The 24499-nt window shown below is 35.5% G+C and overlaps 1 protein-coding gene across 1 annotated transcript in view; it reads left to right on the forward strand.

The window, feature by feature from the left end:
• The first annotated feature begins 4292 nt into the window (after positions 1-4292).
• The window catches only part of LOC126974714 (glycogen [starch] synthase), a 37796-nt gene continuing 17589 nt past the window's right edge, over positions 4293-24499 (forward strand). The window contains exons 1-8 of the mRNA XM_050822303.1: positions 4293-4509; positions 14117-14261; positions 16526-16603; positions 17346-17452; positions 17921-18112; positions 20021-20115; positions 20777-20879; positions 21450-21558. Coding sequence (XP_050678260.1) covers positions 14123-14261; positions 16526-16603; positions 17346-17452; positions 17921-18112; positions 20021-20115; positions 20777-20879; positions 21450-21558 — 823 coding nt within the window. The 5' untranslated portion in view covers positions 4293-4509; positions 14117-14122. The remainder of the gene's footprint in view (positions 4510-14116; positions 14262-16525; positions 16604-17345; positions 17453-17920; positions 18113-20020; positions 20116-20776; positions 20880-21449; positions 21559-24499) is intronic.

The raw sequence follows: 24499 nt of genomic DNA on the forward strand, positions 1-24499 counted from the left end.
GGCAGTCTCTTTTACACTTTTACTGATGCGCGATGGCGACCTCGTTGCACCTTTCCGATCACTTGTGAAGTTTCTTTGGAGCTATGAGCTTTCACTTTGAAAATATTTTTTTAAATGACAATAAGGGACCAGACGAGTAGGACGCTCAGCTGATGGTAATTGATACGCCTGCCCATTGCAATACAGTGCCGCTCAGGATTCTTGAAATCCCCAATAATTCTGAGCAGCACTACAATTGCGCAATTGTCTCATTTGCCCAGTAATTTCACTACCTACGGCGCCCTTCAGAGCAAAACACAATAATGCTTACACATTACTGCTTCACGGCAGAAATAGACGCCGTTGTGGTACCCATAGTCTAGCTGGCACCCTGTACCTATACATGTGCCTGTAAATAGAAGTACTATTTAACTGCAGGGATTGATTTACGGTATGTCGTGTAAATCGACGATAAGCACCAAGCGTCTTCTTTCCTTATACGCGATAGAGAAATAATAGCTACTATAAAAACGAGACTCGTCATTTCTCAATTTTTTGGTTCCATATAAAATTTCTGTGAAATCTGCCTATTATCAGACTTTTTAGTTCTAGCAGCAGGCAGCTGCTCTAATCTATTATGGTCTTCGACAGACGATGTGTTGCTCTGCATATTAATCGTACGATATACGAACATAATATGACTGATACCTAGTTTTTGAAATATCTTGAAAGTAATCGACGGCTCCATTTCCACTTTGTGCAAGGCAATCAATGGCGGTGGATTATCCAAATTTCTAACATAATAAACGCGGTCCAAAGATGAATAAAAAAATTTAAGTTCGTTGTAACGCCCTAATGGCCAAACTAGTTTACCTAATATTATTATACAGACTAATTACATGTAGGTATTCATAGTCATGTACCAACCAATGCATTTAATACAATATTATATCTTTGTTGCATTTTTCTGCGTTTAGAAGGAATAGATGACCCATTTTATGGAAACCGAAAAATTATATAGTTGCAAACGTGCGAAATGAGTCAAAAATCATTTTTATCAGATCTCTCGCTCACACTTAATGACATATCAAATTCAAATTCAAATATTTTTATTCAAAATAGGATTTAAAATCACTTATTAAACGTCAAAAACTACCACCCATCGAAACTCTCGCTCGCACTGCTAGTGTTGTGTGTAACAAAGAAGGGATTTGTCGATAGTCATTAGCAGGTAATTAAGGAAAGGTTAACGAAATAATGCAAAATATTTTTAGGGTGTATTTTTAATATCTGCTTTGAAAACATACAATATATTAAATGTTATACAACTTAAATTAATATCAGAAGAATCAAAGATCAGCTTAAATTATTAATCTACGTCTATGTCATCGTCTGAACAGCTATCTCTGTCATCTTCATGTGAATTTATTAACAGAGGCTGTATTCTCTAATCTGATATTAAAATGGCCTTGGCCAAATCGCGATCCTGTTACTCTTCTGCATGCCTCACACATTTTACCCAGTCGTCTTTGGATACATTCCCGATAGCTTCATTGGAAAGGATATCGAAGTCTGCTATTTTGAAACTATTGTTTTTTGATATAATATAGTGTAATTGAAATGATTTGTAAATCGATGTAAATAAAAATCTTGATATAAAAGAGTGGCAATGAGTTTCTTGCTACTTCTTCTCATTAGCTCAACCCTTTACGAAGTAGCGGTGGATTCAACAAGAAAAATATTTTTTTTTTCTACATTCATAAGTGTCATTTCATGTGAATAAGCTGATTTTGATTTGATTTGATGTTTTTATTATTATTAAAATTTATTAAGACTTGTATTTTCTCTTTTAGTCGTATTTACTCTTTTTGCATCTCAATAGCAATAACTTCGTAGTGGTATTAAATAAAATGATGTATTATACCATTTTGTAAACTGTATGAACTGCGCATTGTTTATAAACAGCTGGCCACTTACGTTTTCATACTTTTTTTACACTTTCAAACTATGCCAAAATTATTTTATTTCATGTCAAAAACTCAAGTTCTTATTTTGTTTTTTAAAAAAAGTATCATAGATACTTATATTATTTAATGTATTTCTAATAGTTTAGTCTATCAGCAATAAGATTTGTGTCAAAAACGCCACAAATTTCATTAATTTGTGGGCGTTGTCCACATGAATGTGAAGTAAAGTAAAAAAACGTATGTTTTTCTAAAAAAAACATATTTTGTGTATCACTTGGAATTATTTTTTTTAGATATTTTTTTCGGAGCTGTCCCGTGCGCGGTTCAAGGATTATCCATTCTTTCTGGGACACCTGTATATGTGAAAAATCAATTTAACCGTAAGAAGTCAACTTGTTTCAACTCCCCTCATACAGGGGTAAGATACTTCTTCCGCTGTAAGCTCATATATTTGGCGACTCATTTGAAATCTCCTCTGTAAGAAAACTCCTCTTAATTTTTATTAAATCCACAATCAAGAAGCAAATAAACAGAAATAAATTGTACCATACATAAAAAATAATAAATCTTTAGTTAATGAACTTTAGAAACACATTATGATAACATAATATATAATAAATATTTAGTTAATCAGCTACCAACTATCAACAAACCAAAATACAAAACCCCTATCAAAATATAGGCATCGAAAATTACCGTTAAAACTTACTTTTCTCGATTTTTGTCACATGGCTTGCAGCTCCACAATCGCGCGAGTTACTCCACTGACGCGAATTTACAATTTAGCCCGCAGAGGTAAGTGACTGAAAAGCGACGTTTCCAGAAATTGGTACTGTTTCAAATCACCTTTGTTACAAAACCTCTCGGTCACTCTATACTTTTGATGGAAGTTTGAAGTGTCAGATTATCTAAGTTATCATCCCGCGGGGATTAGGTATATCTTCCCGACCTGCAGATGCTCCAGCCTTTTCTATTTCCGATACCACTTCATTTTGTCACTCCATAGATATCACTTCACAATTATCATTCAACTTAATGATTTCTTTCATTCTGTAGCAGTGATAAAATTAATTTTTGGATGTGGGTCTCATAATTACAACACGAAATTGTATCTCATGAGTATGACTATAATATTTTTCAAAGATATATTATCTTCTTACTTGTACTTCGGTATAAGGGAATCCTATAGAATTTTAGGCTTTGTTTTGAGGAATTCTGGGGATTTCACATCTGAACCAGTCATAAAGCTTTTATTTGGTGCTTTAGTGCGCAGCAAGCTAGAAACAGCTATGTGTGTGTGGAATCCGCATGAAAGTACTTATGTACTCCTTCTCGAAAAGGTGCAAAAAGCTTTTCTTAGATACCTTTACAAACGTACGCATGGATACTACCCCTATATGTATCCCACAAAATTTCTTCTCGGTACATTAGGCTACAACTCCCTCGAGGTTAGGCGAAAACGACAGCAGCTCACAGTTATGTGCAGAGTTCTCAGAGGTGATATAGATGCGCCGAGTTTGCATGTTGAGCTATGTCGTATCTTTGTACCGGACAATTACTGTTCGAGGCGCAAGCATAGATTGTTCTCAAGTCCGACACATCGTATTGTGGCTCGCACCAACTCACCTATACCGAGGTCTCTCTCTGCTCTCAACGCTCTTCTCGAAGCCAACCCTGCTTGTGATTTATTTGCGGATGGATGGCAGACGATTTTAACAGTGCTTGCGTTTTTGTGAGAGGAATGGATGTACGGTATTTGGATGTTTATTAATTATTAGTTATTTACAGTAAACTTTGTATTTATTAACTATTATTTGTGTAATATGTCTAGTTTGTAATTAATTCTTATTGTAATTGGCTTACGCCGTTTTATTAAAGTATAAATAAATAAAATAAATAAATAAGTATTAAATTTCTCTTCATCATCATTTCATATTTCTAAATAATACAGTGCGGTCAACATCTTAAATAAAATATAATATGTATCTTCGACACATAAACCAACTTTAAAAAATTTAAATGACAAGATGGTAAAACCTAGTTAGCTCACAATCATACACCATAACTTTTGTAGCGTTCAAAATTAGTGAATACGATTACATTGCTTTCTTATTATATATTTAATACACCTATTACGAGGAAAATATCATAAAACAACTTTGTAAACTAAGATAGTATAAAATAATATACTATCTAACCGTACTACTTCGCCATTCTTAGCTGTTATATTAGCTGTAATTTTTATAGGCTGTAGTCAGCTGTAGGGTTTTTATGGCTGGCCACATCTTTCTAGTTGTCATTTTGAAGGTGACCTACAAATTCGGCTTTTTGACATTTTGTTGTAACCTTGGCCCTTGCAACTTGCGAGTTGCGCGAGCCGCGCTTATTTATTGCATTTGAATTTTATACCCGTGTACACTTGCGATTTGGATAAAAATGTTTTATAATTAGTTTTTCGAATACAAATTAGTGCTATCGTATCAAAGTGCCACGTGAACTGTGATTCTTCTTACATATAGTGACTACACCGGTTCATTTACATAAATCTTTCTACTTTTATATTGTGAGTAAACTTTCCGAGATATAATATTAATTACTCAATGCGAGCTCTATAAATAGCTTTATCTTAATTCATAACGCTACATGAATGTGATTACTATTAATGAATGAAAATCATGTGGCTTATAGAGTTATTATTAGATTATATTATTATTATAAATTATTAATACTACCTACATTAATCTAAGTTGGTCTAACTGTCTAATAAACTTGTTAAAGTTTCAGGGCTGTATATTCGTAGTACAATTTAATTTATAATTATATATATTTTTTCTGAATTTAAACACTGATTTATTTCAACATGAAATAAAAATATTCCAGAAATATTTTTTCAATAATGTGATCTACCCGTATCTGTTTGCAGTATTTTGAAAGTTCTTCTAATTTATTTTTAATTTCTTTTACTACCTGCCGATATTTTGCAGTACACTAGTAGTTGCAAATCTTTTTTTTGGTAGAATTTTGTAATAATTCTTTAATTTTAATTAATAAGAGCCTGTAGGCTCTTATTAATTTAATTTTTAATGCACATATGAGCCATATGCCAGTGCTCCAGGACATTACATTTTTCAGATACACCAAAACCGAGGGTGCCATACAGCACACTATTCCCTCACCAAGTTTTGTACCTTATTTTGTTTATAAGATGGAAAGCTTCCATTACATTCACTCAAATCATTGTAATTATAAGCAATCTATTAATACATATACCCCCTTATTTCATAATAGTCTGTTAACTTAAAGCATTGCTAATTCTCACTCTGTCTTCTTCTATTGACCTAAGTCAGAATGAGAAAAAACACTCCTTAGCCGCTGTTTAAAGTTAGCGGACCATTATGAATAAGGGGGAAAATAAATTACACATTGACAGAATGCTGCACACTTCCAAGATCACACTGATCTGAGGCATACCACAAGCGATCAGATTTTCCTGGAACAGAAAGATTAATCAATTTGTGATCAGTTCAATCTCTTGCTAGGTAAAGATATAGCTTAGCTGTATGTGTTGTACCAAAATTATCACTGGGAGTATTCCTGAGAACTGTATGACCTGATCCCTGAAGCTCAATTGCACCTTCTCAACACACCCCACTAACTTGGGTTCATCCTCACCATCTGGATGCTTGGTGTTCCTCAACATTGCACTTTTCTACAAACATTCCGTGGTACTGTTTACCTGTGCTTCTTTGCTCAGGATGCAAATTGAAATTTTAGAATGTAATAGTGTTTAATTTTTATTGTCTAAAAGAGAGTTCTACTTTACATTAGGTATTTAATTCCAACCATAAAATAGGTGACACAAATAGTGAAATATATAGGTTGGATATTAGAGATTTAATTGCATTTGAAATTATCAGCTTTAAATAATATAAATTCACATAGATACTTATACATCCATTTTATCATAGGTACATTTACATATGTATATAGCAATTAAAATAAGAATTAAATATTGCTTTTCATTTATTACTAACAAAAAAAATGAAAATGCATTTAAAAAATTGAGTTCAGTAGATGTATCATGATGGTTCTGGATTTTATCACTTGCACTTGGGTCAATATAAGCTAATTCGCGGAATCAAGGTTTTTATATTTGACAATATTTTAAATTGATTTTAGGAATAAAGTTGTAGTATAATATTCAATAATTAATGTATGTTTCATTAACTTTAGCCTATTTATATTATAAATATTATTAGGATTTTTGCAAACTGCCAACGTATAGGATAATGACATGAGGACAGGATATACGAATTTGAAATCAAAGTACTTATTGCAAAATAAGTCCTTAACACTAATAAAATGCATCTTTTATATTATGTTTGACGCAAATTGTTTCCAAAAATTTATCGGCTGTATAGATTAGCGAAACAATAAGAATGCAACAGGCATAAACAATTAGTTTTCTGTTGCTTTAATCTCCTTGTCATATGGCAACAGCATGAGACCACCGTTTAGTACTCTGCAAAACTCACTACTTTATGATGCTTAGTCATTGCCTTTTTCCTTGTTGAAGTTCTGGAGTCCACATTTTTAGGACTTTACTTAATAGTTCATATAATTAGATACATAATGAGAGTTTTTTTACGAACATAATATTATTTTATTATATTTCTTTATTAATTGCCAAATGTATGTAGTTTCAATAACTTTTTCGTAAATCTCATATGTAGGTGGGAATACAGTGATGGGGACAACCACGGGACTGTCTTTATAGAGCTTCCTATCACATCTAGAAAAAAACTTGAACTAGTTATGGGTCTAAGAGTCGATTAGGCCTGTAAAGATTCGGAGTCAAAGTTTCACTAGGTATGATTTAAAAAAATATTACCTTTTGAAAAAGTCGGTTGGGACAGCCCATAACGAGCTTACGGAGAATCTCCAGTAAACATTTTTATATTGCTTTTTCATGGATTCTAATAAATATCTCTTTTAGTTTCTCCACATATTCAGCTTTTTCTAGTTAGTATTATTATCTTGCACTTAGTATACTCTGATACTTTGTCAGCTTTTTACGCAAACTTTTCTGTGAGCACTTAGTTTCTAGAACAACATGTCCTTTTTCCTGTATTATGTTTTCTTCTCATAGGATTTTGTATTTTTTTAGAGCATCCCTAGTATCAACTTACCAATACTTGTTTCTCAATTGGATTCTTTAAATTTTTATAAATTTACAATGCAGTGCCGTTCAGGATTCTTGAAAAACCCAAAAATTGTGAGTGCAAATGCGCAAACCCAAAAATTGTGAGGGCATGTTAAGTCTCCTTGAGACATAAGATGTTAAGTCTCATTTGCCCAGTAATTACATTAGCTACGGCGCCCTGACCGAAACAAAATAATGCTTACACTTTACTGCTTTACGGCTGAAATAGGCGCCGTTGTGGTACCCATAATCTAGCCGGCATCCTGTGCAGAGGAGCCTCCTACTGGTGAAAGATTTTACGTGCGTATGTTCTTTGACACAGCTGCCAGAATATAGCAAGGCAGCGATGACGAATGATTCATGCCATAACGTAAGAATAAACTAACATATACGTAGGTCACACTAAAAGTTTTGCGTAACTTAAAAAACAACATCTTATAACCAAAATATTATGTTTACTGCTTTTCTAAATACTCCCTTTACATTTTAAAAATTTTTCATGCGATCGAACCACTTTTTTAAAACATTAGGACCACAGATCTGCAGACTAAGTTTTGTTGGCCGTTAGTGAAGAAGCGTTGTCATGATGCAGAAGAACGCGGCTTTTTGGTCGACTTTCGCGAACATTTTGTAACATCCTTTGTAAACAAATGGTAGAATGCCACTTGGTATTAACACTGTTTTGATCTTCAAGTTGAATTGTGCAAATGGGACCCGTAGCTGAGAAGAAAAAAGCGATCATTTTATTACCAACGTTTCTCGCCAGCTCTCATTTTCAAACACCCATTTACAAGATTTCTGTTTCTTTAAGGGTTCAAAACAATAAATCCACGTTTCGTCTCCTGTGACAATGTCATAAACAGCATTAGAATGTTCGTGATCGTAGTTTGTTAGCATCTGTGAGCACCATTCCACGCGAGCCCGCTTCTGCTCTGCTGTCAGTTCATGAGGGATCCAACGACAACAAAGTTTCCGAACTTTCAATTCTTCGTGTAAAATTTTCTGAATTTGGTTCATACCAATCCCCAATAATCCTTGAATTGTCTCATAGGTAATCCGCGGGTTTTCTTCAATTAGCCGCTTAACAGCAACCACATTATTTTCGTTGACGGCAGTTGAAGGCGCCCTCATCAAAATCAATCAAAAATCATCGCTCTAAAATCTTTTCGACTAAATTCGATTTTCGTTGCGTACGTAGACTACTTTGATGTGTGATAAAAAACAATTTGAAAAATGATTTTCCGCCAATTGTAACTTTTATTATTACTAAGAAGGTTGCAACGTTTCAAAAAATATAACATTCGAAATTCAAATAGTTCCGACTAGCTAGAAGTGCAAAACTTTTAGTGTGCCCCATGTATACAGCCTGTTAGCCCTATCGGGCTATCAGGTTGACACATTGCTTGACACAAAATTAGTCTAACCAATTTTGATTGATTAAAAATTCTAAGGAGCGAATTCCAAGCAATACAGTTTACGATTTGTCAATCAAATCAGTTACAGTAATAGATTTGCTTTCCTTTTCTATCTTGCTGTATCTCCGTTAGAGGTGTTCTCCTCTCTCACACGCTTTGTTTGTCGATACGCTAGTATATTGTGAGTAGGTAGGTAGTAAGTATGTTTAATATCTTATTGAGTTCTTCAATTTGGATAAAATTGAAATTGTTGAGTATAAAAAGAAAATGAGTAAATCGCTAACTCTAGCAACGTGTACCCAACACTGACGCTATGAAAATACTTCATGGTGAAAACAAAAATCAAAGCGTGAGACAAAATAAAGTTAATAAATACTACTTATTGGTTTCTAAAAACTCAACTGTAAACAGAGTTCTTATAAGTTTCTCAAAGGATGATTCTTCACACTTCACAATTGCTAGGGTTCTTAAGGTAAGTACTAGCTGCATTGGAGATACCAACAATTTAGGACCTAAACCTGAAAACATAGCCGCAATAAAAAAAGTTCACAAGCACAAGCTTGTAGTTAATATAATACCTACTATACGCTTACACTATGACCCCAACCTATTCCGATTCTTTTTAGAAAAGCAATTACAGTATTTACGCCATCTCGTCTATGCGATCTCTAAAATTTTATTACGGCACATATATAATGGCATTATTTCCATATTACAACGATAATGTACGATAATTTTTGAAACATATTTACATTACTATCACATATAATTATCAAAACAATGCATAATTAAGTAATTTAATGAATCTATTTTCTACACACCAAGATATCTTTCCATTCTTTAATAATTGTCACTGTAATTACTCAAACATATAAGCAAACATACAATTTGTACATGTCTCGTTACTTTTTTGATATAAAACTAATGACGTACCCGGTGACATTCTCTGGACCTGACGTCGATGACGTCACAGCGTCGCTTTGTTACGGTGTGCAAAACAAGCATCACTAGGATATTATTATTAATAAATAAACAACGATTTATTTTTTTAGTATTGTAGATCGACGTAAAGGTGTTGTGTTGTGATGCTGATTATTATTCTAAAGCATCTGGATTAAGTATAAAAAGTATTTATTTTTCTGGCAGTACTATAATAGAGACATGGAACAACAGAAATTACAGAACTATCAACAACAAAAGTCAAAACATCACGACATGTACCTAACGGTAATGAAAGTGTAAACCGTATTGACAGAACATGATGAGCGTGAGGGGGTGAAAGGGGGTGACCGTGTAGTATGGTAGCTGACCAGAAGTGACAACACAATGGGCTCGTCATAAAAAGGGTCACCATCCGTTCGGATTAATACGGACATGTCCGGACTTTAAGACTCTATTCCGGCATGTCCGGGTCTCATTAGGAAGAATATACTTATAAAACTACCGATTACCTTAAGTATATCAAATAAGTCTTTACTATAATCGATATCTCAACGAGGTGAACTAAAAAGTCTAGAGTTTTGTCGAAACGTTAGAGTTTTACAAGTAAATAATGGTGACCCTAGTCACAAGTGTATTTCAAAAGAATTATTGAGATATCCACAACAATAGCTTATCATTTATCTGCCGTACTAGAAGCAGTATAAGTCAAGGTTGTGTAGTGTTAGATAACAAGAAGTTATTATCTTGCTAAATACCTAATTATTACTAGGGAGGGTCATGGAGTTATATCAGCAATGCACTCGTGATTATATAACCAATGTGTGTCATCTAAATATATATGTACAGAGTGTCCACTGGGAAAGTTCAATTTTCAACAATAAAAAAAAACAATCAGTTTGGATGGAATAAAATATTAATTGGCACGAATAAAACTAATATAATGATAATGCCGTCTAATTGCTTGCCATCCATTCGTACAGTCTCCTGTAAGCGAGTCTGTAAGTTGATGAAAACTCTCCTACAGAGCTGCGGAGAAATTTTTTCGATTTCTGTTTTGATATTTCTTATAAGATCATTGATTGTCCGCGGCTGGTTTGAAAAAACTTTTGATAAAAGGTATATAGGTACGTGTGATATCCGAGGACCTGGGTGGCCAGACCAGGTTTCCAAACCGGGATATACCGATGTAACGTGGGAAATTGAGTAAGTATTCTTTCAGCGCATGTTTTTCGTAAAACCTAGTCGTTTTTCTTCAAAGTTTGAACCACTTGGATCATGTTAGGGTGCAAGTACAATTTCTGTTTTATAATATATTATTTATTTTATTTATTTATTTATCATATTACATATACCGATATAAAACTAGGTCAAATTAGCATCTAAAAAAACCACAAAGGTTAACAACTAATGCTAATAACACTTAATAATACGTCACAACTCAACAACAACTTATGCTATAAATTAAATGAACACATTGAAAATATTGTATATATATTATTATTATATATATATTGTGCACCGTTTACTTTTTTATTGCCTAAGCCGCTACATGCTTCCGAACAGATCGACGTGGATTTGCGATAACTGCATCACTAACTCGTTGCACGTTTTCTTGCGTTAAAACTGATGGAATAGGTCACATGATTCTGTTTCCCTTGTTTATTCATTTCTTAATCAAATTTATGCTTGGTGTAGCTTTTACGCGACACATATTTTAGTGAGATCAAAACTTGCGCCTGGCTTCGGCGTACGATTTGCCACTCGTCTAATAAGCTTCAATTACAAAAGCGTGACGTGGTCCACTCCAACAGTCCATCGTGACTAAGCAACCCGCACATCCGAGGTGTCGTCCAAGCCCCCTCCCCGATTCCTCGCCTCTGCCACCGCCCTTCCAAACATTTTCTTAAATATGAGCTTTCCCAGTGGACACCCAATAGAAATCAAATGTTTGTTTGTTCAAAATCGATAATCTCTCAAAATTCTCCTCAGTTTGTTTTGAATTTTTTAAAGAAAAGAAAATATTTATTTTGAAAAGTATAAATAGTAGGTACACACTGAAGATATAAATATCTTTTGTATTTGTGCTGTTGTGTTAGTTTAATTTTCCTACATTTAGAAATCATCAGACATACTCTCCAAACCCCAACTGACTATCCTTTTTACAGAAAAATTTTTCGGACATAGTGTCTTCACAAAGTCGGTTTGTAAAGGTTTTTTTTTTCAGAGTTCTACCGAAAAAAGCATAAAAGGCGATCCCGTAAGATGGCAGAAATGTATACATGACGATTGACGAGGGTTAATACTTCGGTTAAATATAAACTAAATTTTACCGTTCAGTACATAACGACAAGTTACAAAGTTCGACGTTCTTATTTATAATTTTTTTAAATTACATTTTTTACTCAAAAGTAATTTCTATAACTCTGGTAAATCATTTGGTAAAACTCACAGAACAGATAAAAGACAACTGTTCTGTGGTAAAACTTGCATTCCATTGCTACTTTTGTATGTTTTGTACTGTCTAAAAGGTTCGCGGTGTAAATACTATCTCACAGATTACATTAATCTATTCAAAAATTATTCATTCGTTTCAATGACGTTCTATAAATTGATTCGTTTAGTAAAAAAATGTCATGAATTATATACCATATTTTACCAATTACCACAATTTTGAAAAAGTTGAGCTTTAACAAGAGGAATTCGCAACAAACTCCTTGCCATTGTTTGTGTTTATGGATCGGCGTGGGTTGGCTATTTTTTAAATAATTTGGGTTAATTTTTGAGGGCCTTAATGTTTTTTCATAATATAAAATAGCGTGTAAAACAATGGCAATTTTTTTTTTAAAGAAAATATGATTTTTCCCTATTAACCGAATTGGCTCGTTGAGCAAAGCTCGGCTTTTCGATATTTTTCTTGCAAAAGTCATTTAGGTACTGATGTAATTAATTATATAACGGTATGTTGATATTATTTTTACGACCAACGATTCGTGATCACACTTGGCCATACGCCAAGGTATTGACGTAATATATCTTCATCTTTCAGAGCATCTGTCACGAGGTTTGTACTCGAACAAACTAGATCAATAAAATAGGTGCTCACTACTTCCAGGTTGATATGACTTCCTTTGTGATTTATATTTTTTTATATGAGGGGCAAGCGCCGAAGTGCATAGTGCCAGAGTACCCCCTGGGAAGTGAAAACCGTTGCTTATAGGCATCTACAATTCCAGTCAAAAGATGTGTTACTGTCCTTTCATGTAGCAGTATGTTGAGGGTTTGAAAGTTATTTACTCGTATCGATTAGGGAATACTGCATATGGCAGGTGGTTGAATAATTGCTGTGCGAAGCAAGAAGCCTTTTTGTTGAACGCGCTAGTGTTTTATTCCAGAAAGGTACGGGTAAAAATTTTCATTTTGGCGTGATGTTTGGTGGTAAAATCATTTTACAATACCCATGTTCATTTTATAAGAGGATAACACTTGTGGATAATTTGTAAACACTTGCTTGCGTTCACTTTCATGTTATTAATTATTCAACAAATATAATAAGTATCACGCTGCAAAAAGATCTCCCACAGTCTATTGAACGGAACATCATTTATGAAATTCAGACAGCGGGCTGGTCCTAAAAAGCATCCTTGTGGAACGCTAGAAGTTATTGAATGAAGTTATTATAGTAGAAGTTAAATTTAGTTTTACTCTTTGCGTCCTAGCTCTCTTATAAGAACCAACTTAAATAATTGCCATGCAATCCATATTGCTTTAATTTTATTAATACTATCTAAATGATTCATAGTGTCGAATGCACTACTAAAGTCAGTGTAATTAGCATCAATTTCACTATCATTATGTACCATTTTCTCTATGTAAAAGGAAACTTTAACTCTGATTAAAAACATAAAGAAAATAATATGTACTAGCATAGAAAAAGAGTAATAAAAAGTAGAAGTAAGAGTAATGGTTCTGGAATAAAATTAACAGGTGCGTCGAATTAAGTAATTGACAACCTGAGCCTGCTTAGCTACTCTAGTTGTTTGCAGAACTACTAGGTTTGCCGGTAGCGTCATGACCTCACGCGTAGTAGTCGGAAGGGTTGACATATAAGGTTACTTAAATATCTGTTGTAATAAGTCTATTATTCAAATGTATTATTGTACCTAAATACTTTACATTAAACTAATAAAACTAACCTTGGTCGAATTTTCCCACCAAAATACGCTGTTGTACAATGCTAGACGTCGATATGATGAGAAAATACCTAAAATTACAAAAACATTAGCCAAAATTTCAAAAATTTTCCAATGAAATTCATTTGACAAGTATCGGAAACGTAAGCTACTTGCCCGTTTGCCCTCTTTTATATAAAAAAAACTCCCGTAATATTGACTCTCTGAACGAAATCATTTTAATTTGTAATAATTAATAACCCTTCAATTAAAAACTAGTTGCCTTGGGGCGTGAGCTGCGAAAACTATTTTTGTTTTTAAGGTAAATTTAAACTGCATAAATTGAAGACAAACTACTAGTATTAAATACTATTTTACTTCCATCTCAAACACTAATCTCATCAGCAAACAAGGTTATAACTCTTCTCATCTCACTTTCAGGCCAACATGTCGCGAGACAGAACGTCCCGTCGCTTCTATCGCTCTGAGTCTACCCACGATCTCCTCTCTTACATGGACAAGGGCCATGCCGCCACAGAGGAGAACAGATGGACATTCGAGACCGCATGGGAGGCTGCTAATAAAGGTATTTAAACTATCTATATTTTTATGATAACAAACAAGCGAACGGTCTCCTGATGCTAAGTGATAACCGCACACATTCTACACTATACGACAATGTTCCCAATACAATGTTAGAATAGTGTATGTAATTTAAGATCGTATTGTATTTGTGCAGAGCTAGAACTAGATGCACACCTTTACGCTCTGAATGTTTAGGTACTCAAGTACATACCTGCATATAGTAAGTTGGAGTTAAATTTTTGAAGCCGAAGCAGATTGTAAATGTGTAGCTTCTTGTTTTAGGAATTGTTTTGTTCAATGCTACATAAGCAAGGTTGACCGAAAACAGTGGAAGAGACCAAGCTTCTTGCGAAGATAGACAAAGAGATAACTCAGCGTATTTAACATACCTATCTCGGGAACAAAATTAAACATAATTTTATACCGATGCACTCGTTCGAGCAGATATCTGCTATCGCCGTTTCGGTAATTTTGAGGGTCTATGATGCGTGTGAACTTTAAGTACTATGTGAGTCTAAAAGTTCAATTGGATCAAAAAAATTAACACAAAATAAGAAACAAGCTTTACAAAACATAGTAGCATTATTTTTATAATATACTAACAAATGAGGCAGCATCGCGATTCTAAAAAAGGAAATTTCCGAGTTCTGCTTCGCGGAAATCCATAACAACCTAAATGTTAATTCGGAAGAAAACTCATAACATTCCATTCTCTCCATTCCATTCTCAATAATAGATTTCCGCAAAATAACGCCTAATTCAAGAAATTTTCGGAAAGTTCATAATTAGCACACATTAGAATCTATACTCCTAAGTCCTAACACAGATTTTATGTAGTTCCTTGTTATTTCTCGTGATGGTTCTTGATCTAATGTGTGTACAGGCGTTTGTAAGAGCCTTTTCTGAAATATTAATTAAACGGTAACGCAGAAATGGATATCATCTTATAGGCTGCGTTTAATCGCCTGTTGAAGACGCGAACGTGCTTGCTGATTAAATCCCCTCCGCTGACATCGTAGTTTTGAGTGCCGTCAAGGGGCCTAATGTCAAATGGCTTGGGAATTTGCATTGTCGCCTGGTCTGTCCCACTTGGTTGCGTTGCCGATTCGGGTCACAGCACATGGATAGCCACATGCTATCGTTATTCTTTTGCTGCGACTACACATCCCGGTAGTTAAGTTGTCCCTTTCTTTCCCCTACGTTAATCTTTGTACATGTGCCGATGCAACGGCCGATGCGATACTTCAGGACTATTTTCATGCTAAGCTATGTTGTCCGATCGGTGCAGATCACAGCCCCGGTTCAAGTTATTAAAGCTGTTATTAACTGCAAGCAACGGGCGTATCGAACTTGGGCTGCGGCATTCATACAAAGAATCCAAACAGAAAAGTTCTGAAGTGGAACATAATTGTGCCTATAGATACCATTGGCGGTAAATCACAATATCAAGCTCAAAACTTACGTCACCCTTCCGAAATACGTACTCCAGCATTAAGTTCTGGACGTTGTTGCAAGCTGTTCTCTCTTCGCCTCAAACTCGATTCTTAAAACGACATCACATCGCGGGTTGGGCGGCGTTGTCAGAACTCTATGCCTGAAGGACAGTTCAGACAGAAAACTGTTCCTCGATCTGTTTTCTATGGACGGTAAAACGTCGAACGGTCCGGATTGTATTTCTCCCATCGTGTCCGAACTGTGGCCCTGATTTGGTTCAAGTGTTAACGTGTTAATTCCGGCACTCCTAGTCAAATGGAGGATCGTCGTCGGAGATGCGTCCAGGGTAATGGAAGTATTTTTGATCATTATAAAAGGGGATATCTTGGATCCGCCCAACTACAGGCTTACAGCTATTACCTCGCTGCTATCCAAAATCACGGAGCGGATTATTAATACTCAGCTCAAATTCATATTCAAATAATAACTTAATTAATTAAAAAAAATTAAATGCATCGTCAGTCATAATCTATTACAAAAACTTATTTTAAGCTGACTGAAGTTGACCAGCCTTGATCCCAAGGCTGTTTTGCATCCAAATCATCAGAGAGAGATATTTTGTACCCTGTCAATTAAATCTTCTTGTATCGTCTTGTAAATTAAAATTAAAAAGGGTTTACCCTTATTCACGGATAATTTTCTTGAATATATTTAAATATGTCGACATTTCATAACATCATGGACCCCAAACAGCTTTGTAACACTGGAAAAATTTGAATGTGATTATGATTTTCAATTGGAGCTCACTACAAAGATTTTATTTGGTTTCAGTTGGTGGCATATACACTGTGATCAGATCTAAAGCGTTTGTTTCTACCGAGGAAATGGGAGAGAACTACTGTCTCATTGGTAATATATATTAATTAAAGCGAACTGTTATTACAATTTTTGCACGGATTTGACGCGTATGTATGGCTGTCACGGAAACTGACATGTAGAGTTAAGCTCAAAATATAATAGGCCAACGTTAAGGCTGTGTTGTCATCAAGTCCCTCTCATTTCAACTTCAGGTTTTTGTTAACTGAAACCTTTGAATTTTTTTGAAACGCTGTCATGAAGTGCCGATGACCACCATATCAAACATCGCAAATGGAGCTGGATAGCTACACACTCCGAAGCTATTTCGTCGAGATATACAGAGGCAAGCCCCTGACTGAAACCCTTAAGGAAAGCCCAGACGCGACTGTCCATAGGTAACCTGGCAGCGAAAAAGCGAAAGACATCGAAAATACCTGGAGTGAAATCAAGATAGATGCTCTGGACCGATGTCGGTGGAGAGGCTTCGTGGATGCCTTCTGCCCCAGCTAGGGAAGAAGAAAATTGTTTCCACCATCAAATCAAGCTAATCTTACTCTCTTGCATAATACGCGCTAAATGACAAGCAGATGCAGCATGTATGGGTAAATTTAGTTTGACTATATTTCAAACGGCTTCACTTACGTTCAATCGGTATGGATACCGTCTAGTTTTTTAAAGAATGGGAGATTCTACCCATTCTAGTACTCTCGCAGCTCGCAGCTTGCCAGGATGGTATGTGCGGGGAGTGCTGGCGTTGATAATTTAGTTTGGTAATCCACGGTTTCGGTTACAGGACCATACAAGGAGACCTGCGCAAGACAAGAAGTAGAGGAAGCAGACTTTCCACCTAATTCTCCCCTCACTGTGGCCGTCAATGCAATGAGAAGCCAGGGCTACAAGGTAACTAACAGCTAAACTAGGGGTCCCGGCTTTTTTTGGAATCATCTATTATTATAAAAGCATCTAATATATAAGCTCTTTGGCAGTAATATTGACAGTTTTCCCACACGGCAAACGGTATGAATGTATGATATATGGTCGAGGGAGGCGATGAGGATTTTTTATAATCGCTAATAAAAGCTCTTGTTTTTACGAATTAATTTACATTTACTTTTTTTTACTTACTCGTGTAATGCGTTTAGTATTTGACGAGTATTTGGTTGAATCACTTAACATACTATATTGTAATTGAAATTATTTGTAAAAATATGAAACTGTAAATCTTGATTTTAAAGAGTGGCAATGAGTTTCTTGCCCCATTAATCGTTTTAAAAAGTGATGGTAAATGTAAAACGAAAAGGAAACTTGACATTCATAAGTGTCGTTTCCTTGAACTGCATGATTAAAGTGTTTTGATTTGTTTTCTAGTTGCACACCGGCACGTGGTTAGTGGATGGCAATCCACAGATTATCCTCTTCGACATCGGGTCTGGAGCCTGGCAACTCGATGCGTACAAACAGGACCTATGGGACACCTGTTCCATTGGGATACCCCACCTCGATATCGAGGCGAACGACGCGGTTATACTTGGCTTCATGGTCGCGCAGTTTATAACTGAGGTCAGTGAACTCTCAATATTTTACAAGTACCCACAAAATTTTGTAAGCACTAGTTTTGTAGTACGCTATACCTTTTGGGTACAAAACAAATAATAGAACAGTAGCGTAACTCAGCGGTCTCCCTGAAATTTATACCTACGTCTGGGCGGAGCGCTAGGGTTGGTACATACAAAAAAAAAATTATGACGCGGACGGCGCGGCGCAGCTAATTTAACTCGGACAGCGACCAGTCTCGGCGACGTACGACGTGACACTCAATAGTTTTGTCTTCCCAAGATTGCTTAGCGGCCGTGTAAATAGTCTTTATGTGTGCGTGCTTCGATTCGGGCGCTCTAGTATGAAGTTAAATTACTGTTCTATTACTATTTTGTGTGTTGGGCTAGTTTGTTTATGGTTTTATAGAAACAACAATATTGTTGTATTCTTTTTGGGTTGAATTTTGTAGTTAATTTCTTTAAATCAATAACAGACATATAAGTAGTTCAAGGAAAATTTAAAATCTCTGCTATTGCAGCTCAGCTACATACTTTCAGCTGTCCGTCCGTCCCTCTGTCTGTCAGCGGGCTGTATTTCATAAGACGCTTTTAATTAAGCCGGGTGCAGCAGTAACTGTAACTCGCGTTAATTACGAAGTTCTACTTTGTACTAGTTACGTGGTGTATTTTAAGCTCACCCAAGCGCCTACACCGAACGGACTGATTTAGTGGACTGTAACTGTAGTTTGCTAACACAATAAGTTAGGTAGAGTTAAGGGCTCCTTCACTTCACCTACCTTCCTTCACTGACATAGCCCAGATCGTTGCGAAACTGAAGTAGAAGTGGGCAGGGCATAGCTCGAAGGACAGATGGCCGTTGGGCAGTAAAGTCCTCGAATGGCGACCACATACCGGGAGATGTAGCGTTGGTAGGCTCCAAGATGAACCGACTAACTGGTCAAGGTCTGGTAATAGGTTGGATGAGGGCAGCGCAGGACTCATCGTCAAGAAGATCTTTGGGGGAGGCCTTTGTCCAGCAGTGGACGTCTTCCGGCTGAAATGATGAAGGGCTTCCGCATAGGTCGTGGTATTTCAATTTTACAGTAAAATACCAGACTAATGCACTAGTCATAATAACAAAGCATACAAGATTTTATGACGATACGTCACTTGAACGGTTAGCTCAGTTGAAAGAGCACTCGCATGGAACGCGGGAGGTCGTGGGTTCAAGTCCCGCATCGTTCATAAAATTTAGTTTTCAAATTTTATTTGTGTATTAATCTTAGAAGTGAGGGTTAGCACCACTTTAAAATCATAACAAATTGTATAGTATAGTAGATTATAGTATAGAGAATAATGATGCATGGTTATTGACTGGTTTTGCGCAGACCATCTAAAATGTTTAATATCATTTTAAACAGGCTAAGTTTTATAACGATGTAAAAGATGGGCTGGGAGTTTCTTATCAGTTCTTCTCCCCATGTCAAAGCCTCTTTACGAACTGATATAGCTTCATGACATACACCAAGTGTTGTTGAATTATGTTTTGTTAATGTCACTCCCTATGGTAAAAAAAATAATGACGTCTTTTCATTGAGAAGTCCACATCTCTTTTACACGTCCACGCGCGCACTTTGATTCGCTTATTATGCACACTATGTTTCTGGTTACAGTAAAGGTTACTGTTACAAAATGAATACTTTGTAATCGTCGGCACGCTGTGAGTCAAATGAGTACCGTTCATTGTAGGCTGGCGATTGGCGAACCACTCACACATATGTTTTTGGTTACAGTAACGGTGACTTACAAAATTAGTGCCTTGTAATGATCGGTTCGCGAGTTCGTTGTTTACGAAACACTTCTTGTGCAACCCTACTCGCACTGAACTTTTTAATATTGTTTTGTTCTCCTTTAACCTGTCAGTTGCTTTCAGTTTCGCAAAGCTGCAGAGGGTTACAGCGATACACCGCCTCGAGTTGTTGCACATTTCCACGAGTGGCAGGCGGGAATAGGACTCATCATGTTAAGGTGATATTTTTAAATCATTTACCTAGATATTCCAAAGAGTAGAAAAGTTATTGAAGTAAAACCTTCTTTAGCATCATTGTGATTTGAAAGTCGATGAAACGAAAAAGAGACAGACGCATAAATTGATAAGATTTAACGTGGGAGAACATGAGATAGGAAGCGTTATACAGTGTTGGTACCAGGCGATCATAGTTGAAGAAGAGATTGTGTTATTGACGCGAGTATACCTTAATATATTCTGACGTCATGCGCACAACGTATTACCACATGGAAATCAGGAAAACATAAATATGGTAGCGGTGATAGTAATGTCTTTCATAGCGGTTGAATTCATGTGTCATTCTAGCAACATGTACCAGGACTTCATAATATGCAGTTAAAAGGTTCATGCACAATGCAGGTTTCACTTCTGACATATGTACATGTAGAATTTTGTGTATCTACATTATTTGTATCATTATTTTATCCTATAAAAGAAATAATGAGAGGTTAGAGTGAGAGAGGAGGAACCTGCCTACCGCTGCCGTATGCTTGAGAGAAAGGGAAGCCAGACAGACTGGCGCCGTAACGCGTTACGTTACGAAGCAGTTTACCCTCTCATAAGAAATAAATGGCATATAAAATATTCATTTTGAAATATTAAATCAAATAATTGTTTCAGAGTGCGTCATGTTGATGTGGCCACAGTATTTACCACACACGCCACACTTCTGGGGAGATATTTATGCGCTGGCAACACTGACTTCTATAACAACCTGGATAAGGTGAGAATTTGTTTTATTTTATTTCAATTTTGTTTTTTTTTTTAATAAAAATAAAGGGAGACTAGCAGGACGTTCAGCTGATGGCATTTGAAACGCCCTGCCCATTACAATGTAGTGCCGATCTGTTTTCGCACTCATCTACTGCTTCATTTAAGAATAAGTTAAAACAACAATTATTGTCCTTACCTTAATTTACCAGTGGGCGGCGTCTTTGCACAGGATGCCGGCTAGATCGTGGGTACCACAACGACGCCTATTTCTGCCGTGAAGCAGTAATGTGTAAGTATTATCGTGTTTCCGTCTGAAGGGCGCCGTAGCTAGTGAAATTACTGGGCAAACGAGACAACGTCTTATGTCTCAAGGTGACGAGCGCAATTGTAGTGCCGCTTAGAATTTTTGAGTTTATCAAGAATCCTGAGCGGCATTGTAAAAGGGCGTATGAATTACTATCAGCTGTCTGGTCCCTTATTGTTAAAAAAAAGTGGGACGGGTTTGGAGGTGTTTTTGGTGTGACGCAAATTTATTTAGAGAAAACTGTTTCTTATCCCTTTTAAATATGTCTAATTCTAGTTCTCAGTGGACGAGGAGGCTGGAAAGAGACAGATATACCATAGATACTGTATGGAGAGAGCAGCGGCCCATATGACCCATATATTTACCACCGTGTCGGATATTACAGGTAACATAAACAAACAATCAAGTCTTGTCTTCGCACTATAAATAATACACTCACAATCACGCTCAAAAGTTGTCTGAAGCAAAACTCTGCCTATGCATCTGTTAGGCAGAGTTTTCGTTAAGTTGTATTTCGACCGCGCTTTAAATACAACGCCACGCAATGATATACCATAACCATGCTTAAAAAGGCTTATTTCAATTAAGTGCTCCTTTAAATTAACAAAATTGTGTAACTAGCTTGACGTTTTTGATCAGTTTGCTAAATAATTAATTCAATTGCTAAAACAAAATGTTCTTGCCTCGTGTTCGCGTCAGAACTTTCAATGAGCGTATATTTATTTATTTATTTACTTTATTGGAGACAAAAACAGAAACAAAAGATTAAATACATATACAAATTATAACTAACTAAAATAATTACAATTATTCCCTTGGAACGTCTCACTGAGAACATAGATGTTAAAGATAAAAGCGACATCTGCTTAGGTGCAAGCGTGCACGTACAATTTACAATACAAGTTAATCGTAGCAAAGGTAAGTAAAACTTGGTAAAAGTAAGCTATATAATTGTAAAACTAGAATGTAGAAAACAGAAATAATAAGATTTAAGTTTGATTGGAACTAAATATTTTTTTAAGATTAGTTTTATAGGTAAAAAGGGAGCACGAAAACATATCAATGTTATTCAACGTGAGATTATGTAGTGTACATATTCTGTGAAGTGGCGCACGTTTACCAATATTAGTCCTAGTTTTAGAGAGGTGAAATAAGTTTTGTGATCTAGTGGCTATAGATGGTACACGGAAATTAATCTCAGATAACAATTGGGATGACTTTATCTCGCCATTACAAATTTTATACAGCGTCACTGCGTCAATTAACCGTCTACGGTTACTCAAGGATAGGGTATTATGTTTAACTAACAGTTCATTGTACGAGCAGCGGGGTATACGCATACGGTAATTAAGGGTTCTTAAAAATTTTTTTTGAATAATTTCTAATTTTTGAATGTAGATTGCATAAAACGGATTCCAGATTGGTGACACATATTCTAGATGAGATCTAACTAGACTATTAAAGAGGCAGGTAAATGTGTCTTTCCGCTTAAAGTGTTTAGTATTTCTTGTTATGAAACCTAGCATTCGGTAAGCTTTATTAAGTACATTTTCTACATGCACATCAAGAGTAAGTTTTGTATCTAGATACACACCAAGGTCTCTAACGGTTTTTTCTGAGTTAAGAATGTAGCCACCTAGTTGAAAACTCGTAGTTAATATATTTAAATTTCTTGTGAATGTCATATGAATACATTTGCTAAAGGCCAAAAACAGTTTATTAATTTTACAATATTCTTCAAATCTCATTAAATCAGACTGTATTAATTTTAAATCATTTTGATCACGAACACAGGAGTATATCTTTAAGTCATCCGCATATAAAAGGAAATTGCAATGTTTGAAACAAGATGAGATATCATTTATGAAGAGTAGAAATAGTAATGGTCCTAGGATAGATCCTTGAGGGACGCCCGAAGAGGCTATGACAGGGGCAGAGACATGCCCATTAATAACAACAGACTGAACACGATTTTGTAAATACGAACTGAACCAACGCAATAGATTGCCTTTGATTCCGTTGTAGGAAAGTTTTTTCAAGAGTATCAGATGGTCCACCTTGTCGAACGCCTTCTTGAAGTCTGTGTAGATAGTTTCAATCTGTCTTTTTTGATCCAAGGCATTAAAAGTATAGTTTGTAAAAGTGAGTAAATTCGACAAAGTAGATCTTCCTTTTACAAAACCATGCTGTTCGTCAATGATGAAATGCTTACAGGTTGAATAAACATGATTGTGCACCAGTTTTTCAAAGACCCTTGGAATTACTGAGAGAATGGATATGGGTCGATAGTTCTCAAAATTACTCTTAGAACCCGATTTAAATATAGGTGTTATGTAAGCATGCTTCCATTGCATCGGGAATACACCAGCTTCCAGACATTTGTTAAAGATGATTTCCAATGGGACTGAAATAGTTAAAAATGTTTGCTTTAAGAATAGTGGACTTATTTGATCTAGACCGGGGCCTTAAAGGAATAAACATAAACTTGTTATGCCTACTACTCGGTTGGGTCGAGTTAGTAAGTCTTTTGTTGGGCGATGTACATGCTTCTACAATATGATCCCAGAAAATGTACAAAACAAATGTGTTACGAAATTTAAAAGAATTGTTAAAAACGTTTGTGTGGGAAAGGTTATTATAGCATAAGCGATTTTCTTAATTACACCACGGACTGGGATTAAAGCGAACACCCTCAGGCTCTTTAATTATTAATGTTTATTGTACGATATTACATTGTAATCCATATTTTAAATAAAAAAAAAGTTTCTTGCGCCCATTCTTCTCAGGTCTGAGGCAGTCTCTTTTGAATGGGTGGTAGATTTTGACGTTCAATAAGTGATTATAAATCCTATTTTGAATAAAAATATTTGAATTTGAAAAAGTCTTTACTCTGTGGCCTAAAAAGCATTGTTTACCGTACATACTACAATTTCAAACGGCACAGTTGCTTTGGTGCCACAGAAAACTTAATCTAGGTTAGATATGGTAGGTCAATTGAAATATTAGGTAACACATAGCTTATGCTATATTACATACATATTATTTTTATGTTTGAATCATTAGACAAAACATTCTAATGTCAACTTAAGAAAAAACTTATTATTATGTTATGTTTTTAAAGTGATAAAATATTCATCATAAAATTCAAATTTTATTTGTGTATTAATCTTAGAAGTGAGGGTTATTACTTTAAAAACATAACATATTGTTTAGATTTACAAGAGCGACATCTCAAGTCAATTTCCTAATATGCAAAACATTGGGGTTGAGCAGGTTATCAACTGTAAAGTAGATCCTTTAGATGAAGCCACAACCTAAGAGTTGAA

This window comes from Leptidea sinapis, chromosome 33, assembly GCF_905404315.1.
Source record: "Leptidea sinapis chromosome 33, ilLepSina1.1, whole genome shotgun sequence".
Classification (NCBI taxonomy): Eukaryota; Metazoa; Arthropoda; class Insecta; order Lepidoptera; family Pieridae; genus Leptidea; species Leptidea sinapis.